The 21,703-nt window shown below is 44.5% G+C and overlaps 1 protein-coding gene across 2 annotated transcripts in view; it reads left to right on the forward strand.

Annotated features, from left to right (window-relative positions):
- The window catches only part of LOC136866443 (uncharacterized), a 56,933-nt gene that overhangs the window by 18,506 nt on the left and 16,724 nt on the right, over positions 1–21,703 (forward strand). The window contains exon 1 of one of the 2 annotated variants that reach the window (XM_067143393.2): positions 9,468–9,529. The exons of the other annotated variant lie outside the window; for it this stretch is intronic. Within the exon in view, the coding sequence (XP_066999494.2) occupies positions 9,470–9,529 (60 nt within the window). The 5' untranslated portion in view covers positions 9,468–9,469. Of the gene's footprint in view, positions 1–9,467; positions 9,530–21,703 lie in introns of those variants that run through there. 2 annotated transcript variants of the gene reach the window in all.

The following is a 21,703-nucleotide window of genomic DNA, read 5'->3' on the forward strand; positions in this document are numbered from 1 at the left end:
ACGATAATAGGAAGCAAGCCTGAGTGACTAAGTCAGTAGAATTTTGGCCTTCCGGGCCCACGTTGGTGGGTTCAACTACCGGCTCAGCCCGGTGGTATTTGAAGGTGCTCAAATATGCCAGCCTGCTGTCAATAGATTAACAGGCACGTAAAAGAACTCTTGCGGGACAAAATAACGGCTCTTCATAAAGGTAGTTAGAGGGACGTAAACACAATAATATTAATTAATTAATTTAAAATATGCTTGTAACAGAATTGTACTACAGTTTAACAGGCATAACGTAGTAGGTTCGAATCCCACCGTCGTTAGCCCTGAAGATGGTTTTCTGTGTTTTCCCATTTTCACACCAGGTAAATGCTGGGGTTGCATCTTACTTAAAACCACGTCCACTACCTCCACAAACTTAGCCCTTTCCCGTCCTCGCGTCGCCGAAAACCTTCGTGTGTTAGTGAGACGTTTACCACTAGTAAATATATATACTGTAACTGCAAAAAATTTAAATGAACTTCAACTGTTGGTTGTTTATTTTATTCAGTTAATCATTCACCTTATCTGTCAGTATATGCCCGTGCTTGCTCTCAAATATTTAGTTATTTGTCGCTTATAGAGTCAACGGCCGTAGCCGTGTTGAAACACCGGATCCCGTGAGATCTCCGAAGTTAAGCAACATTGGGCGTGGTCAGGAGTTGGATGGGTTGCCACGCGCTGTTGGTGGGGGGTAAGGGAATGGAGGAGCGGAAAGGAACTGGCCACCCTACCGCACGTAAACTTCGGCTCAGGAACACCTCTGCGGAGGTTCGGACCTGCCTTCGGGCAGAATAACCCTTACCTTACCTCTCGCTTATGGACTAAGTAGCCAGTAATTGTAAATTTAACGAGAACGGAATACTGATCGGTGGGGATAATTGTTTTAACTTATTGTTAATTTTTGTCACGTTTACATTATTATTATTATTATTATTATTATTATTATTATTATTATTATTATTATTATTATTATTATTATTATTATTATTGTCAGGCTCCATAGCTAAATGGTTAGCCGCTGGCATTTGGCCACAGGGGTCCCGGGTTGATTCCCGGTAGGATCGGGAATTTTAACCACCATTGGTTAATTTCGCTGGCATGAGGGCTGGGTGCATGTGTCGTCTTCATCTCTACTACTGATCCACTGAGGCAGTCTTTAAAAGTAAATTTAGTATTGATGGGGTAAACGACAGATTTATAATCCACATAATCTCTCTGGCTATACCAACTCTTTGAGTACCTAGTAAATACAATGGTATATTAAATTCTTCAGTTTTAATACACCATTCGAAACGAGAAATCAATTATTCCTACCATCTTTCTGGGTGAAGGACACTCATAAAGATGAGCGGTTTGGAAGTACAATAGTACTCTCTTGACTCTGCTGAACGTCGCAATCTTTGGATGGTCGACTTTGAATATTATCTAACGGTTAGCACGAGCCAAGTCATATCGTGACTTGTCCAAGGAGACTCCCCATAAGGCATTTTAATTATTGAGGCGAGACGTTTCGCAGAAGAGATGGACGGTGCTAGACCTGTTCTCAAAGTGATCTCTGTTGTGTAAGGCCGCACCCGTGTCGCCAGCAGCAGGCAAGTAAGGTGGAGCAGAGTAATATGTGCTTGATCTTTGTATACTTTATCATCGACATTGTGTCTGGCTCCTTGGCTGAATGGTCAGCATAGCGGCCCTCATTTCAGAGGCATCGGTTTCGATTCCCGGCCTTATCGGAGATTTTTATCTTAAATGGTTAATGCGTTAGCTCTCCCGAGGATGTGTGTGTTGTTCCCAATATTTCTGAAACTCATTTATCACACACAGCACTAGCGTCCACCACAGAAACACGAAGTTTTCTACGCACGGCAGATGCCACCCACTCTCGTCGGAGGGTCTGCGGTACAAGGACTGCACCAGGCTAGCAATAGCCACACGAAATTATAATATCGACATTATTATTATAGCCGTTCATAAGGTCAATCGAAGGAGAAAGGGCATGTTTGTGCGAGTTGGCTGAGTGGTACCAGACCATGTAGTTGTAAGCTTGCATTCGGGATGTGGTGGGTTCGAACCTCTGAAGATGGTATTCCATGGTTTCCCATTTTTCCACTAGAAGGTTTTTTTAGCGACGGAAAGATGAAAAGTGCGAGAACTAGGGAGGTAGTGACCGGGGACCGTGGGCTTAATTAAGGTACACCCCGAACATTTGTGAAAATGGGGAACCACTCAAAAATATCTTCAGGGCTGCCGACGGTGAGATTTGAACCCACAATCTCCCGAATGCAATCTCACAGCTACGCACCCCGAACTCCACGGCCAACTCGCTCGTAAATAGCACGGAGACTGAAGGTGTTGAGAGTTGGAGGTTAGCAAATCTTACCAAATGATGTCTAAGAATTCTCCGCTGATGACTTTTACAGTGTGTATGGAATGGGTTAGTTCTTTTATTCTATGACAGACTGCGTTTTGTAGCATTGGCAGACCAGGGCGTTTTGATCCCTCTAAGGTAAATTTACGCACATAATACATGAACATCACAGTACGTTAAAGACAATCTATATATATTATAAGAGTTTAGTCTGTACATTGCTCAGAATTTAAAAATAATGGTATTTCTGAATCGGTCGCGTCCACAGTAACAAGGAGATGCACTTTTTAATTTTCCGTAATTTCTGTCTGCCTGTTTGTCTGTCTGTCTGTCTGTCTGTCTGTCTGTATGTATGTATGTATGTATGTACACGCATCACGAGAAAACGGCTGAAGAAAATTTAATGAAAATCGGTATGTAAAGTCGGAGAATAAATCGCTAGAGTCTAGGCCATAAATAATTGTATTCACGGTAGTTTAGGTGAAGGTCTAAAGTTAAATTCTTAAATATATATGTTGTTAGTGGTCCTACCGATAAATACTACATAAATAAAGTTATATAGTATTAAATTTCCGTACAATTATTTCTTATACATTTTTACCCTGCCGGCTATGATAACAGAGATATTCATGAATTTGGATTTTTGTTGGTAAGTAATGAATAATAATGTTATTTGTTTTACGCCCCACTAACGACTCTTTTACGGTTTTCGGAGACGCCGAGGTGCCGGAATTTAGTCCCGCAGGAGTTCTTTTACGTGCCAGTAAATCTACCGACACGAGGCTGACGTATTTGAGCACCTTCAAATACCACCGGACTGAGCCAGGATCGAACCTGCCAAGTTGGGGTCAGAAGGCCAGCGCCTTAACCGTCTGAGCCACTCAGCCCGGCTTGTTGGTAAGTACATATCAACGCCGAGTCACGAGAAAACGGATAAACAGAATTCAGTGAAACGGTATGTAAAGCCGGAGAATAAGTAACTACAGTCTACGCTATAAATAATGTTATAAGATGCCCTAACATCACAGAGTCGGAAGAAAACTAAATGTGAAGGCCTACAATATAGAAAGCTCATAAAATTGATCAACAATAACATTTCAATGATCACTCATCTCCGAGAGATGGGATTACTGCTGCGTACCTAGTATAACAGACTGCCTGAATCTTGGCGAGAAGTAGCTGGGGAGTTAGTACTCTGTCTTCTTTAGCATGCCATTCCTCTGGGTCTTAAATGTTATGATACTACTAGTACGTAACACACTGGTTCATCATAGCATTCCAGCTATTCAGTACCTACTCTCAAGCACTGATTGGAATGATCAGTGTGTACATTTAACGGAATAATGGCAGAGGAGTGTTCACGGCTGTCTGCGGCCTGGTCATTCCAGCGCTGGAACTTTGGACTGTTAGATCGGCATCGTAGTACTGTTCGTTAAAAGTGAGAAAATCTGCGGTTTTTCATTTGATCGAATATTTTATATAACATTGCTTTTAATCACTACATTCCTACTGACGTCATTGTAATGACCTATGTTGACTTCAGTTGAGAAAACCACAAAGACAGCCTCTCTGAGAATTCCGTAGCGAAGCACGGGTACATCAGCTAGTATTAGCTATTATTGAGACTATTTTTGGATTTTGATAACGTAAATACAACACAGAATATACCCAAGTACAAATTTAGCTCAGAGGATCATTTTTCCCCGAGGTCTGGGGCAATATAATCCCTCTTTCTCTTAGATAGTTCAATATATATGTACTTGCCTCAAGATTTACTACAACGATGTATACTCTTTGCCATATGTTTGGAACAATTTATTAAATATCTGGGAAGAGAAGAGGAACATAAAATTATATATGAAATAATTCAGAAATTGCTTCATCCATTTGTTTATTCATCACAAATTGTGAAAATAAAATGTTAAAATATTGTTTTCAAGAACATATGAAATAATAAAAACATAAGGATCACTTTTAGATATTTAACTTCCTACGGCTTAGTGGGCATCCCTTTCTGTTAGGCCTACAATTAGGCCATCAACAATGAAATCATCATCATGATCATCAACATCATCCACTCCAGCTCACTGATCATGAGCCCATTGTTTGCACATTTGGCACATAATCCATCCTTCGCCAAGATCGTAAAATGTGACTTGTATGGCAACATTTCTAGCTGTCCCACAGGATTTTGAAATTGGCACAGTTGGCGTCAATTACACATCATACGTTGCTTATCAGTCTGTTGCATGGCGTGAACTTTCTACCAAGGATAGATTGTCAAGATGAATGACATGCAGTACTGCACGAATTTCTTTGAGTTAAACCTAACATGAAAACAAAACAATGTGACTATGGAAATGAAACCTGAAATGAGTCCATAAAACCGGTCACTTTCCTAACTTACCTCACTTCGTTAGGTCGAGTATCCGGTACTCTATGTGGAAGGAAGCTTGTGGTTTTACGTGACTGTTAATCGGGTCATTAAAAGCCACCGTGCCTATTACTTACGTGCAATCCGAACGAGCAGACGTGACATTTTCCTGGAAAATCTCAAATGCATTAATCAGAAATCGAACCCGGTTCGTCTTGGTGAGAGGCGAAGCAACCGGAGCGCTGTGCTATCGCGCCCTGTTCCGGGAATCTACTGTAATAATAATATGAATAATAATAATAATAATAATAATAATAATAATAATAATAATAATAATGGGGCATGATGTTCCCTCGGGATATAATGATCCCTTTCACTGATCGTTTTACCCCGTTTGTTCCTATCGCAGAAGACACAGTGCAATGCCTAACTGCCATCTAATGCGGACGAAATGAAGCGTTAGCAAGAAACTGCATTTAATGATCAAGACACTTACATACTCATGAATAAATTCAGTTATACACTGTGGGGCACAAGAATAATGAAAAAAACGATCACTGATCTCAGATCAGCATGCCTTAAAACCATGTCTTAATGTCTAACATTTTCAAAAATAAAGCTGAGCGAATCTAATTCACAACACAGATGTGACCTCAACTGCAGATTTAGCCTTCGAATTCTCCACACGGTGGCACCACCAATCGAGCAGATATTAACGATGATCGTTTTGCCCCGGGGGATCATTTTTCCCTGGCCTCCCCCAGTCAGGACAATCCGACGAGTTCAAGGAGAATTATGTTATGCTGTACGACATGTCCGACTCTCACAAGCAAATATTTTGGAGACTAGAAAAAGCGCGATAAAGATGAAACTTTCACCGGGACAGCAACAGTAGCTTGATCGTGGATATTGCACAGGAGCCTGTACATTCCCAGCACTCGCACTGCTCGCAAGATCCAGTTTTTTTCCTTTCAAGATCACAAGTCTTAACAGCAGCGGTTCTTCAAGCTCCAAAGCACTCGGTGCTCTAAGATCTGTAGGCTATCTCCTTGTGCTCACACATGCGAACTGCATGATGGTGAGGGGGTACAAAGTGTTTGGAGGGAAGCTCCTTGTAAGGGAGAGGTGCCGCACGCACCAATTTGTACTTGTGCTCACACATGCGAACTGCATGATGGTGAGGGGGTGCAAAGTGTTTGGAGGGAGGCTCCTTGTAAGGGTGAGGTGCCGCACGCACCAATTTGTACTTGTGCTCACACATGCGAACTGCATGATGGTGAGGGGGTGCAAAGTGTTTGGAGGGAGGCTCCTTGTAAGGGTGAGGTGCCGCACGCACCAATTTGTACTTGTGCTCACACATGCGAACTGCATGATGGTGAGGGGGTGCAAAGTGTTTGGAGGGAGGCTCCTTGTAAGGGTGAGGTGCCGCACGCACCAATTTGTACTTGTGCTCACACATGCGAACTGCATGATGGTGAGGGGGTACAAAGTGTTTGGAGGGAAGCTCCTTGTAAGGGAGAGGTGCCGCACGCACCAATTTGTACTTGTGCTCACACATGCGAACAGCACGATGGTGAGGGGATGTGAAGTGTAGGAGGGAGACTCCTTGCCATTAAGGGAGAGGTACCGCACGCACCAATTTGTACTTGTGCTCACACATGCGAACTGCATGATGGTGAGGGGGTGCAAAGTGTTTGGAGGGAGGCTCCTTGTAAGGGTGAGGTGCCGCACGCACCAATTTGTACTTGTGCTCACACATGCGAACTGCATGATGGTGAGGGGGTGCAAAGTGTTTGGAGGGAGGCTCCTTGTAAGGGTGAGGTGCCGCACGCACCAATTTGTACTTGTGCTCACACATGCGAACTGCATGATGGTGAGGGGGTGCAAAGTGTTTGGAGGGAGGCTCCTTGTAAGGGTGAGGTGCCGCACGCACCAATTTGTACTTGTGCTCACACATGCGAACTGCATGATGGTGAGGGGGTGCAAAGTGTTTGGAGGGAGGCTCCTTGTAAGGGTGAGGTGCCGCACGCACCAATTTGTACTTGTGCTCACACATGCGAACTGCATGATGGTGAGGGGATGCGAAGTGTTTGGAGGGAGGCTCCTTGTAAGGGTGAGGTGCCGCACGCACCAATTTGTACTTGTACTCACACATGCGAACTGCATGATGGTGAGGGGGTGCAAAGTGTTTGGAGGGAGGCTCCTTGCCATTAAGGGTGAGGTGCCGCACGCACCAATTTGTACTTGTGCTCACACTTGCGAACTGCATGATGGTGAGGGGGTGCAAAGTGTTTGGAGGGAGGCTCCTTGTAAGGGTGAGGTGCCGCACGCACCAATTTGTTCTTGTGCTCACACTTGCGAAAAGCATGATGGTGAGGGGGTGCAAAGTGTTTGGAGGGAGGCTCCTTGTAAGGGTGAGGTGCCGCACGCACCAATTTGTACTTGTGCTCACACATGCGAACTGCATGATGGTGAGGGGATGCGAAGTGTTTGGAGGGAGGCTCCTTGTAAGGGTGAGGTGCCGCACGCACCAATTTGTACTTGTGCTCACACATGCGAACTGCATGATGGTGAGGGGGTGCAAAGTGTTTGGAGGGAGGCTCCTTGCCATTAAGGGTGAGGTGCCGCACGCACCAATTTGTACTTGTGCTCACACATGCGAACTGCATGATGGTGAGGGGGTGCAAAGTGTTTGGAGGGAGGCTCCTTGTAAGGGTGAGGTGCCGCACGTACCAATTTGTACTTGTGCTCACACATGCGAACTGCATGATGGTGAGGGGGTACAAAGTGTTCGGAGGGAGGCTCCTTGTAAGGGTGAGGTGCCGCACGCACCAATTTGTGCTTGTGCTCACACATGCGAACTGCATGATGGTGAGGGGGTGCAAAGTGTTTGGAGGGAGGCTCCTTGCCATTAAGGGAGAGGTGCTGCACGCACCAATTTGTTCTTGTGCTCACACTTGCGAAAAGCATGATGGTGAGGGGATGCGAAGTGTTTGGAGGGAGGCTCCTTGTAAGGGTGAGGTGCCGCACGCACCAATTTGTAGCCTACTTGTGCTCACACATGCGAACAGCACGATGGTGAGGGGATGTGAAGTGTAGGAGGGAGACTCCTTGCCATTAAGGGAGAGGTACCGCACGCACCAATTTGTACTTGTGGGCACACACATAAAAATAGGTATCATGCACATGTGCTGCCTGAAACTCTTCTCGCATTGCGCACGTAGTATCTTTCCCTGTCATCTGGTGCAACCTGAGAAGTTCACTGTAAATTATACCAACTTAGGAATGCTGGAATTCTACAGTTTGCTACAAAGCTGGCGGGAAAAGATAAACTTTAGTTAAGTACAAGGTACCTTCAAAAAGTTAGGTTGCACGGAGAAACTCTCTTTTCAGGCGGATATTAGGATACGTAGTAGTCGGGCGTTGATACGCATTACTATTCAACATAGTCAGCATTCTTCATCATGCACTTGTTTCAACGGTACGCCAAGGCATCGATGATGGCAGAGAATAAATCTGCGCCACGTCATGGCGGCATACTGAACGGCCGTATCGTCGTTGAGTCGCTTACCACCCAGCTGCTTCTTCAATTGAAATCAACACCTCAACAAGTTGCCGACGAATATCCGTGGATGAGGTGTCCTTCAGACGCAAAAAAAAAAAAAAAAAAAAAAAATCCAAAAAATCACACTACGCACTTCTTTGTTTGACCATGTTTCCGAGCGCGTAGCCATCTTTGAACTGATATTGCGAGGGTTTGACTCAAGATATGCACCTTCTATTGGCTGCATGATAAAGCTGTGGTCTACTGCTTCGAGCCTGGTGAAAAAGTCGAACACGAGGGGAAATATGTCACTGTGAGGTAGGCTATGTTACCATCCTTGATCGATAAATTCATGTAAAATCGCGGAGGGAGGTGTGTTTTGCCCGTGAGAGAAAGTACCTGAAGTGCTTTCGCAATTAGAGTAGTTACTTTTTGAAAATAGCATTGTGCGTTGAATGTTAGGGTCTACATGTTTTTATTCTTATCTATGTCTGAAATTAGGAGCTTCTTCCTATGAACGAATATTTATCCCAGTTTGTCCTCTTGACTTCTTATTCATACCGTGATCTTTCCTACTTTCAAAAACTCCATTCAAGCTTAACCGTCTACTAATGTCATAGATCTTTCCACTGACGGCTTACAACATACCGCTTAGTCGAGCAACTTTCGATGCTGTATACGAAATGTCTTGCACCGAGCTCGATAGCTGCAGTCGCTTAAGTGCGGCCAGTATCCAGTAATTGAGAGATAGTGGGTTCGAGCCCCACTGTCTGCAGCCCTGAAGATGGTTTTCCGTGGTTTCCCATTTTCACACCAGGCAAATACCGGGGCTGTACCTAATTAAGGCCACGGCCGCTTCCTTCCACTTCCTAGGCCTTGCCTATCCCATCGTCGCCATAAGACCTATCTGTGTCGGTGTGACGTAAAACAAATAGCAAAAAAGAAAAAAGAAGAAATCTTGGGATTATAATCTTCGTTCGCAAAAATTGCTTCTTCTCCAGAAGATTATGTCATGGAATTCGAAATAGCTGTGATGTAGCAGGGACGTGATGGCCATGAGCGTTCCGCATGGCTTGTTCTCGTGCATTAGGAGGCCATGACTTCGGTAGGAAGTGGCATCCAATCTATAGATACACGATACGTTAGCAGGAGCTCTCGTATGAGTCTGTCAGCAAGCAATGGATGTACACACGCTTCAGGAGGTTTGAAGGGGATCAAGGTAAATAAGAAAATGAGTTAGGGAAGAGGTTAAAACAGAATGTGCAAAATAAGTACGGCTAGTCATCATTTGTCGTATCACGAAAAATGCTAGCCTCCTGATTACAATATAGAAAAAGCTTTTAAAAGGCGAGAGTTGTAAAACATAGCTTACGTAGTACTGAAGACAAAATGGAGAGTTTAGGTGTAAAATAGATTACGTAATGTTGAAAAAAAATTCAGTTTTTTTTTGCTAGGGGCTTTACGTCGCGCCGACACAGATAGGTCTTATGGCGACGATGGGATAGGAAAGGCCTAGGAGTTGGAAGGAAGCGGCCGTGGCCTTAATTAAGGTACAGCCCCAGCATTTGCCTGGTGAAATTCAGTTTTTGTGAAACATAGTTTACATAATACCGAAAACAAAATTGGGAGTTTATGTGAAACATATGGTTGTTTGTGGGTTACTGTAGTCACATCCTAGTTCGTGAACCATGGGCAACGGCTGAGTGGCCTAGTAAGTGGTCCTGAGAGTCGGGATACCAGTTGCTATGGAATGGGAGTGGGCATCTCGGACATATTCTGAGTCTTGGCCCTCCTTGTGCTCAAGCGGCTAGGACTATACAATTCACCGGTGGTCCATAACCCGTTGGAGGAGAGATCCTCACTTGGACTATGTGCAAGTAGGGTAGCATCCTGCTTCATGAATTTACCGAGCTCAGAACATTTTAAGCAAGCCTCGGACCTATGGGAGTAATGGAGTCCCACTCCCATTTGACAGGAGAGAGACTCCTTGGAAACAACTTGGCGAACAACACTAGTTGCAAATCGAGGATTGTGGCGACGTTTAGTAAATTCTCAGAGGCTTGCAGAGTGAACGCTGAAAGGCATAACAGTCTATAATGATAATGTATCTATGTATGTATGTGAAACATAGGTAGCGTAGTATGTGAAACGTAGATGACGAAATAATGATAACAAGATTGGGGGGAGGGAGTACTTCCCCTTAACTCAATAATCACCACCACCACCAAAATCGGGGATTTGTGTGAAACACAGCTTACATAATACTGAAAACAACATGGGAAGTTAAGTGAAACCGTAAGTTCCCGTAACTACTGTGTAGTCCAGGCATGCAACCATGGTCCATAGTATACTTTAGCGTTAAACACTTCTTAGTTCTCTGTTTTTCTGCATGGAACATAGAAGGTTAGTTAGTGGTGCCCTCTCCGGAGGAACTAATTTACTGCAAATAAAGAAGCGACAGCTGTAGACAGCTTTATTTGTGGAAGGCCATTTTGTTGTGCAGTGACATCTCTGCAAACTTTGTTGTTCATTGAGAGCAAGGTAAGAAACAATTTTAATTATATATATTGTATTTTAATTACATTATTTTATTGGTGATGTTTTCAAGATATCCCTGATTATTAAAATATACATGTGGTTGTTCATGTTTAAATGGAATATAGTAACTTGAAACACAACTATAGTCCAGTGTTTACAGAACATTACAGTTACATTAAACTTCACAAATTATATTTTAAATTGCTTATTAACGTTTTTAATATTTTAAAGAGTTTAAGAAGTTATAATTTTTAATGTCTGGTCATTGTTCCAAAAATCCTGTATTTTAATTTATAATTAATTAATCAATATGATTAGGCATCGCTGCAGATAATGGCGACAAGTATATTCCTTCTTCTTCTTAATCTGTTTACCCTCCAGGGTCGGTTTTTCCCTCGGACTCAGCGAGGCATCCCACCTCTACCGCCTCAAGGGCAGTGTCCTGGAGCTTCAGACTCTGGGTCGGGGAGACAACTGGGAAGGATGGCCAGTGTCTCGCCCAGGCTGCCTCACCTGCTATACTGAATAGGGGTCTTTCGGGGGGATGGGAAGACTGGAAGGGATAGACAAGGAAGAGGGAAGGAAGCGGCCGTGGCCTTAATTTAGGTACCATTCCGGTATTTACCTGGAGGAGAAGTGGGAAACCACGAAAAACCACTTCGAGGATGGCTGAGGAGTTGACCTCCCGAGGCTGAGTGGACCCCGTTCCAGCCCTCGTACCACTTTTCAAATTTCGTGGCAGAGCCGGGAATCGAACCCGGGCCTCTGGGGGTGGCAGCTAATCACACTAACTACTACACCACAGAGGCGGACTCCCTTAATATTCTTATGATAGAGTATTAGGATCGTGAGCACTTATTCAGCTATTGCGCGTGACTGATTCTGTGTGCCCATCAGATACTAATAATATAGGTCCTGAGAGTCTCTCTATTACTCTCTAACAGAGCTTTATAGTATCCAAATTAATAAAGATTATATCGTGATGTGCGAGAATCTGGTAATGATTCCACAATAATTCACTTTAAGCTGAACAACTGACAGATGGTATTTTCACTCTGATCTCCGAAATCTCTTGTATTTCTTTTTTTAAGGTAGAGAAACATAGTCAGTTATTGTCGGATTACGATAAAGTAGATAAAGTATGATCATGGTGCGAGCTATATGTATAAGTTTATAAATTGATGTTGAGCTCACAAATATAACTGATAGAGGAAGAATAGTGTACGTCCGACTCATTGGCTGAATGGTCAGTGTTGCGGTCTTCGGTTCAGAGGGACTCGGGTTCGATTTCCGGCCGGGTCGGAGATTTTAATCGCCTCTGATGTCCGTCTCGTTGGCTGAATGGTCAGCGTACTGGCCTTCGGTTCAGAGGGTCACGGGTTCGATTCCCTGCCCGGTCGGGGATTTTAACCTTCATTGGTTAATCCCAATGTCCCGGGAACTGGGTGTTTGTGCTGTCTCCAACATCCCTGCAACTCACACACCACACATAACACTATCCCCCACCACATTAACACTCAGTTACCTACACATGGCAGATGCAGCCCACCCTCATCGGAGGGTCTGCCTTACAAGGGCTGCACTCGTCTAGAAATAGCCACACGAAATTATTATTATTATTATTATTATTATTATTATTATTATTATTATTATTATTATTATTATTATTATTATTATTATTATTATTATCGCCTCTGATTAATTCCTCTTGTGTCCGACTCGTTGGCTGAATGGTTAGCGTACTGGCCTTCGGTTCAGAAGGTCCCGGGTTCGATTCCCGGCCGGGTCGGGGATTTTAGCCTTAATTGGTTAATTCGGGGGCTGGGTGTGTGTGGCGTATTCAACATTAGAAATCATCCTAGGTAGGGTCCTCATCTTCACAGACATGCAGGTCGCTTAATAGGCCGTCTACTAGAAAAAAGACCTGCACCAGGCCTCTCCGGAGGCTATACGCCATTATTATAATTCTGGTCCGGAGACTGAGTGTTTGTGTTTGTCCCAACACTTTCCTCTTCATATTCATACAACGCACTACACTATTAACCACCACATAAACACGCAATAGTGATTACATCGCTCCATATAGGGTTGGGAAGGGCATCCGGCCGTAAAACAGGGCCAAATCCACATGTGCGACACAGTTTGAACCCGTGACCCCACTAATGTGTGAAAACCGGTAGAAGAAGAAGATGAAGAATAGTGTAGTGCATTATTTTGTTAACGGTTTAGTTTCGCACGAACTCTGATAGGTTTTCGGTGACGAAGCGATAGGAAAGAGCTAAGACTAGCAAGGAAATGATCTTGGCCTTAATATTAGGGTTCAGTCTCAGCATTTGTCCGAAGTGAAAGTAGGAAACCCATAAAATATTCTTAGGGCTATCGATGGTGGAGTTCGATCACACCATCTCCTGAATGCAAGCTCACAGTTACGCGGTCGCTACGACGTATCTAATTCGTTCGGTACACCCCTGTGGGTGGGGCAGTAGGACACATCCTCGATATCTCTTGCATGTCGTAAGAGGCGACTTAAAGAGGGACCAGGGGCTCTCAAATGAGGGGAATGGGTTGTCGACCACGGTTCCCCTAGCTGAGTGCAATATTGCTTCCACTTCCTTGTGTCAGGCTCCTCACTTTCAACTATGTGACCTCTTTGGATCAACTCTTGTTCTTCTCTGAATCCGATGGTATTAGGTTTGCGAGGCCTAAAGATTCCTTCATACCGAGGGAGTTGGTCGTGCGCTTAGACTTGCGCAGCTTTGAGCTTACAATCGGGAGATAGTGGGTTCGAACCCCATTGTTGGCAGCCCTGAAGACGGTGTTCCGTGGTTTCCCTTTTTCACACCAAGCAAATGTTGGGGCTGTACCTTAAATAAGGCCACGGTCGCTTCCTCCCCACTCTTTCACTCCTAGCCCTGTCCCATCGTCGCCTTAAGACCTATCTCTGTGGGGGCGACGTACAACAAAAACACTTTCATTTTCACGAAGTTCTTCGTGGCCCTTCCCTTCCTTTTACCGATAGTTTCAGACTTCGAAGTGTCGGAACTCCTTCCGTTTTCTTCTGAATAGTGTTATTAGAGGATGCTTGCCCTGTTGTACCCTCTTAAAACAAAATCATCACTACCACCACCTTCATCACCAATTTATTTATTTAGGATAGATACCAGTCCACCTCTGTGGTGTAGTGGTTAGCGTGATTAGCTGCCACCCCCGGAGGTCCGGGTTCGATTCCCGGCTCTGCCACGTAATTTGAAAAGTGGTACGAGGGCTGGAACGGGGTCCACTCAGCCTCGGGAGGTCAACTGAGTAGAGGTGGGTTCGATTCGCACCTCAGCCATCCTGGAAGTGGTTTTCCGTGGTTTCCCATTTCTCCTCCAGGCAAATGCCGGGATGGTACCTAACTTAAGGCCACGGCCGCTTCCTCCCCTCTTCCTTGCCTGTCCCATCCAATCTTCCCATCCCTCCACAAGGCCCCTGTTCAGCATAGCAGGTTAGGCCGCCTGGGCGACGTACTGGTCATCCTCCCCAGTTGTACCCCCTACCCAGAGTCTGAAGCTCCAGGACACTGCCCTTGAGGCGGTGGAGGTGGGATTCGTCGCTGAGTCCGAGGGTAAAACCGACCCTGGAGGGAAAACAGATTAAGAAGAAGGAAGGATACCACTATAGAGTGCCACTTAACGGAAACCAATACGACTTCTCAGTTTATTAAATTATCGCCAATGGTGACAATTTCAAGTAAGTGTAACGAATAATGTATACATATTATTAAATTTTAAACGTTAGAAAACATTTTTTAAATTCCGACGACTTTTAGATTTTTCATTTTCTTCCCTTTCTCCCATGACAAAAAAATGTTCACTTTTCCCTCATTGCTAAAAATTTACGTTTTAGCAACACTGAATTGCCTTCGGTTCAGAGGACACCAGGTTCGATTTCCGGCCGGCTCGGGGATTTTAAGATTAAATCGTTAATTCCATTGAATCGGGGATTAGATTCTTGTGCTGTCCCCAACATGCATGAAACTCATACAATACACTATCCTCCACTACAATTACCGGCAGTTTTCATCCACCCTCGTTGCAGGGTCTGCATTACAAGAGCTGCACCAGGCTAGGAATAGCCATACGAAATTATCATTAGACCAGAACAAGAATAACCCCTGAACCATACATTCATATTATAGCCCATGCTGTAAAGGCTATTTTATATTGTTGTTGTGTATGTCGTCCTGCCCTTGTCGCTTTTCTCTACGGGGACGAGTATGAACTGAGATGAATTATGAAGTAAGATTTTGCGACCGGATGCCCTTCCTGACGTCATCCTAATCAGAGGAGTTTTTAAGATACAATGGAACCTCGATCTCGAATCACCTCGGGAGCTAAATTTTATTTCGAGTTATCGAAATTGAATCATATGTATCTACGGGATTATACTGAATACATTATTTTTAACAGTATTTACAAATATACAAACAAAACTCTATTTTATGGCATCACTTTAATTACAACTATTATTACAGTAACTGTTTAGAAGACAGGATACAGTACATACAGTAGTGTAACAAGAAACACATCTCGGTTAACACCTTTGGAAAAAAAAATCCGTCAGTCTCTTCTGTTTGTTAGTGTTAACCTTTCACGTTGAAACTTCTCGTCAATACCACGGAGTCGAGATTCGTAAATGGAGCTTGTAATCCGCGACTTAGGGGGTTGCTTTCCTGCGTAAGCGGTAATTAATTCACCCCCGAAAAACAGCCAGTCTTCACCGATTTTCTGACCATAGAAGTTTTAGTTTTTCGGTTCCCGTCATATTAGCCCCCAGCATCACTGTAAATCTTTCTTTACTTGTTCACTGTTCCTCACAAACCACAAATACCGTACTGCACAGTTAATGTTGCACAAAATTCGAGTTACAGAGTATTTTTTGCTTCAAGGGAGGAAATATTTGCTTCGAGAAATTCGTGTAACCGAATTTCGAGTGTCCGTCTCTGTGGTGTAGTGGTTAGCGTGATTAGCTGCCACCTCCGGAGGCGTGGGTTCGATTCCTGGCTCTGCCACGAAATTTGACAAGTGGTACGAGGGGTGGAACGGGGTCCACTCAGCCTCGGGAGGTCAACTGAATAGAGGGGGTTCGACTCCCACCTCAGCCATCCCGGAAGTGGTTTTCCGTGGTTTCCCACTTCTCCTTCAGGCAAATGCCGGGATGGTACCAAACTTAAGGCCACGGCCGCTTCCTTCCCCTCTTCCTTGCCTGTCCCTTCCAATCTTCCCACAAGGTCCCTGTTCAGCATAGCAGGTGAGGCCGCCTGGGCGAGGTACTGGTCATTCTCCCCAGTTGTATCCCCCGACCCAGAGTCTGAAGCTCCAGGCCAATGCCCTTGAGGAGGTAGAGGTAGGAACCCTCGCTGAGTCCGAGCGAAAAACTGATTTGGAGGGTAAACAGATGATGAAGAAGAATTTGGAGTAGTGGAGAAATAAATACACATAAAGAATAGGGCAAACGGCCGGGGAATTTATTTCGAGATACTGAAAATTGAAGTAATGGAGGTTCGAGATATCGAGGTTCTAGTATCTAGTGTATATGACGGTAGAAAGGGAGTGAGTGAAACCCGGTGCCGGCACGTAGCCTAATCCTGTCGAATAGCACCAAGGCGTCTGCTTAAGGCTTAACGTCCCCATTCGACGGACGAATCAGCATCAAGAGCGCCATTTACCCTCGCGCTATATGAACAGTGCGGAGAGGTTTGGGATTGAATGCAGGTTTTTGGCACGCAATCTAGTGAATAGAAATTGTATACCACCCCTCTCCTAACCTGCCTGTCATTCTGATAGTGAAAATCGTTTGGACCGGAATCGAACCGACTAACCGTTGTATCACACCATATAGACTTGACGCCTTAGCGATCATGACCATCATTGTTACTGAATAGTGAACGGCATACCTATGCTGAAACACTGGATTCCGTGCGGTCTCCCAAGTTAAAGCAACATTCAGCATGGTCAGCACTTGGATGAGTAGACCACCTGCTGTTGGTTAGAGGAGGAACGGGAAGGAAATGACTATCCTACAGCTCAGGACACCTGATCAGTGACCCTTAGCTTGGCTGAGCACAATGACTAGGTCCAGGTTTGGATAAACCACTTGGTTATTATTTATGAACTATTTTGGAAATAACTACTTGGTTAATCACAAAACATGTATTTTTAATGTTAAAGCTGATTTCTCCTGCAAACTATAGACTGACATAAACACATTTATTGACGGCCGCAGTTTATAGATAAGTAGGCCTAAATAATAATAATAATAATAATAATAATAATAATAATAATAATAATAATAATAATAATAATAATAGATTATTATTATGATGATGAATTCTTTAACTTGCCAGTAAATTTACCGATACTAGGCTGACGTATTTGAGCACCTTCAAATACCACTGGACTGGGCCGAAATCGAATCCACGCTCTACCACCACAGCTACCCAGCCCGGCTATTATTAACATATAATCAACCTTACATATAGATACATACCCTGTGGATACCCACAACAAATTATACGTATAGGTTCAATTGTTTCTGAGAAAAGTGTGCCTGCGGGGAACTTATAAAATATCTTGCGCTCATCCTTTCTTTGAGCGCCTGTACGTATTTAGCCATTCTTGAAAACGAAAACCTACAATCTCTTTTCCAGTCATTGACTGGGTCAGGGATGAAATGAATGAAGCCCCCATCTTATGGCGAGGATCGCAATTGTGCCGGCTGCCGAGGACTGGCGCACTCCTCTGGGGAAACGATGAATGACTGACAGATGAAATGAAGTGATATTGGAGAGTGTTGCTGGAATGAAAGATGCCAGGGAAAACCGGAGTACCTGGAGAAAAACCTGTTCCGCCTCCGCTTAGTCCAACACAAATCTCACATGGAGTGACCGGGATTTGAACCACGGAATTCAGCTGTGAGAGGCTGACGCGCTGCAGCCTGAGCCACCGAGGCTTAATTAGCCATTCTTACTGCGTATAAATCAGAGCCCTGATTATCACACGAGTCTGTAGAGCAACTTGTCTCAAGCCCTTGACAAGCTACAATAACAATGACTTGAGAAAGGTCGCTCTTCGAACGGTCAATGGCTGTTGAAAGAGAAACCGAAAGTATAATTTTCCTGTCACTCTTGACAAATGCTCCTTCAATACATGGCTAACGAATTCATTAGACTGGACGAATAACCATATAAATAAACGGGCATTTCTATTCAGTCAATATTTACAAGCATTTGTTAGACGCTAGTCGTGAAATAAAATGCATCCACTCATTAAAGACGGAGAAAGAAATGCTTACTTCATGACAAGAAGAACTGCAGCTTGTAATCGCCCTGTTCGAGATGAACAAAGCGAAGCCTGCCACAAATACAGTAGGGATAGGAATGTAGCTTCCCTTGAGGCTACGGTTGTCCTTAGCCGTGACTTTGAGGTGCACGGGTCAACATACGCACGACCTTCGCCTTGAGCTGCTGTTCAGGTTCAGAACTGACCCGGTGCACACCTGGACGGACTGTATAGTCTAGTCTCACACCAAGCAGAGTAGCTTCAACTGACAGTAGCCACGAGTTTTAGTGACTGTACAGCTTTGCTTTCGGAAAGCGGTGGGCTGGTCCTACCGTCGGTTGTCCCGAGAATGGTTTTCCGTGGTTGTCCGTTCTCTCCACTAAGGCGAACACCGGGACAGTTCCTTTTTTTACAGGCCACGGCCGCTCCTCTCTCAACTTCTCTGCACCTCAAATCACCATAACACGTCTTCTGGTCTGAGTGAGCGGGTCACCCTCTAGGAGACCCATTGGCAGCTTCCAAGTGGAGGAAGATTTTGAAAATAAAATTTTAAACAGGATACGAAATGAAAATACTTTGGTGATAGTAGGGTAGGCCTATAGTCTGCGTCAGATGACTTGAACCCCTTCGACCCTAGTGTTGAAAATTGGTTCTATTTATAACGGCACGGATAGCTCAATCCGACACCTGGTTCACTGTCAGCTGAAGAAAAGTTTTTTTTTTTTTTTTTGCAAGTTGCTTTACGTCGCACCGACGCAGATAGGTCTTATGGCGACGATGGGACAGGGAAGGGCTAGGAGTGGGAAGGAAGCAGCCATGGCCTTAATTAAGGTACAGCCCCAGCATTTGCCTGGTGTGAAAATGGGAAACCACGGAAAACCATTTTCAGGGCTGCCGACAGTGGGGTTCGAACCCACGATCTCCCGAATACTGGATACTCACCGCACTTAAGCGACTGCAGCTATCGAGCTCGGTCTGAAGGAAAGTAATTGTATATTGCGAATACAAGGGGCGAACTCAAGAAATACATGTTTTTAGGATAAAACATTTGGAATTATTTAATTCGGGCGAGCTCATCAAAAAGGGACTTACACAGGTTATTTACTCTTTCATTTAGGTAAAAACATTTAGGCTGTTCAGAAGACTTACGACTGAATAATTTTCTATTTTCTGTATTCTACACTTTAAAATATTTTCGAGGAATAAATATCTCCCATAAACAAATTAGGGGATACAATACAGGTTTTCTCCAATCATATTTTCGACTACTACTAATAGTACAGCGGTATGAGTTCTGCTTAGGATGCAGGGTCGCTGTCCAATGAAATCTTGTATTGGAAGAAAGAACACATGAAACGGGGCTGTGTCGGGGTCACGGCCGCAATTTTTCACGGAAATTACTTACTACGTATTTTCTTCTTTTTCTTTATCTGTTTACCCTCCAGGGTCAGTTTTCCCTCGGACTCAGCGAGGCATCCCACCTCTACCGCCACACGGGTAGTGTCCTGGAACTTCAGACTCTGTCTGTAGAGCAACTTTTTTCAAGCCCTTGACAAGCTACAACAACAATGATTTGAGAACTGGGGAGGATGACCAGTACCTCGCCGAGGCAGCCTCATCTGCTATGCTGAACAGGGGCCTTCCGGGGATGGGAAGATTGGAAGGGATAGATAAGGAAGAGGGAAAGAAGAGGCCGTAGCCTTAAATTAGGCACTATCCCGGCATTTGCCTGGAGGAGAAGTGGGAAACCACGGAAAACTACTTTCATAAAAAAGTAAGTTACAAGTTGTAATTTGTTTTGTACGTCGCACCGACACAGATAGGTCTTACGGCGACGATGGAATAGGAAAGGCCTGGGAGTGGGAAGGAAGCGGCCGTAGCCTTAATTAAGGTACATCCCCACCATTTGCCTGGTGTGAAATGTGAAACCACGGGAAACCATCTTCAGGGTTGGTGAACCCATTATCTCCCGGACGCAAGCTCACAGCTGCGCGAAGCTAACCGCACGGCCAACTCGCCCGGTGTAACTTACTTTTACGAAAGAAAGAAATTCTTCGCACTTTTCGTACCACAGTTGTCTCAGATATTACTGTTCTATTTCCTTTTCCCGTATACATGTAGAACCCGCTTAGACAAATCAATCTACACTTATCACGACGCGTCACCTCACTGGCGTCCAGGGATGCACTTATCGTTAGCCGCGCGGTACGGTGATTTTAGTATCTCAGGATGGCACAACTATTTCCTCATCCGGTGACGTCACATCGAGGTCAGGCCCTTCCTCTTAACAATCAGCTGGTGAACACTGTCTTCGCTCATGTTCTCTATGAATTACTTATATTTTTAAAACTTCCATCTTTTTATAGCACTCACCGGCTGAAGTACGATTTCAAGCTATAGACGTATTCGACGTCAAAATCAAATTATGTCACCGTCTTTATCATTGTCGCCGTCGTCACTGTAGTGTTTCTCTTGTTCTTATTCCTCACCTATGACATTGCAGGACTATGGCAATTGGACTGTTGTACAATTTTTTCAGAATATTTTTAATTGCAAGACAGGGTTTTCCAGGGTCGTATCTGTTGGCTTTCGACTTGGAAGTTTAACTGGCCTTTTAAATTCCAAATTATGTTCTTTGGCCCGCCTCTGTTGTGTAGTGGTTAGTGTGATTAGCTGCCACCCCCCGGAGGCCCGGGTTCGATTCCCGGTTCTGCCACGAAATTTGAAAAGTGGTACGAGGGCTGGAACTGGGTCCACTCAGCCTCGAGAGGTCAACTGAATAGAGGTGGGTTCGATTCTCACCTCAGTCATCCTGGAAGTGGTTTTCCGTGGTTTCCCACTTCTCTTCCAGGCAAATGCCGGGATGGTACCTAACTTAAGGCCACAGCCGCTTCCTTCCCTCTTCCTTGTCTGTCCCATCCAATCTTCCCATTCCTCCACAAGGCCCCTGTTCAGCATAGCTGGTGCGGCCGCCTGGGCGAGGCACTGGTCATCCTCCCCAGTTGTATCCCCCAACCCGATGTCTGTAGCTTCAGGACACTGCCCTTGAGGCGGTAGAGGTGGGATCCCTTGCTGAGTCCGAGGGAAAAACCGACCCTGGAGGGTAAACAGATTAAGAGAGAAATTATGTTCTTTGGCATACGTTCGTCAAGAAGAAAAAGTGGATGTACTCGGAGACGCTTACGTAAGAGAGCTATTGAGTTCGCTCCTCGTATTCGCAGCTACATCACTTGAAATCTTTGCTTAGTTTTCTTCAGTGCTTATTATTAAAAGGAATGAAGTGAGAATCTGATAAAGCTGGCTTTCATTACTGCTCTTCAGGGCTCGTAATTAAAAAAAATTAAATTAGACCATTTTCATTCACTGTGGAGTTCGCTCGTTGTCTTCACAGCGTCTCATATCGCCGTTGCGCCTGCGAAAACCGCTATGTTATAATATTGTTTGGAGAAATACTAACCCGCAGCACAGGTATTATGGAAAGCGAGAATACATTGACAATATTTGCACAATATTGATACCTTAAATGACAGAAC

Source organism: Anabrus simplex, chromosome 1, assembly GCF_040414725.1.
Source record: "Anabrus simplex isolate iqAnaSimp1 chromosome 1, ASM4041472v1, whole genome shotgun sequence".
Taxonomy (NCBI): domain Eukaryota; kingdom Metazoa; phylum Arthropoda; class Insecta; order Orthoptera; family Tettigoniidae; genus Anabrus; species Anabrus simplex.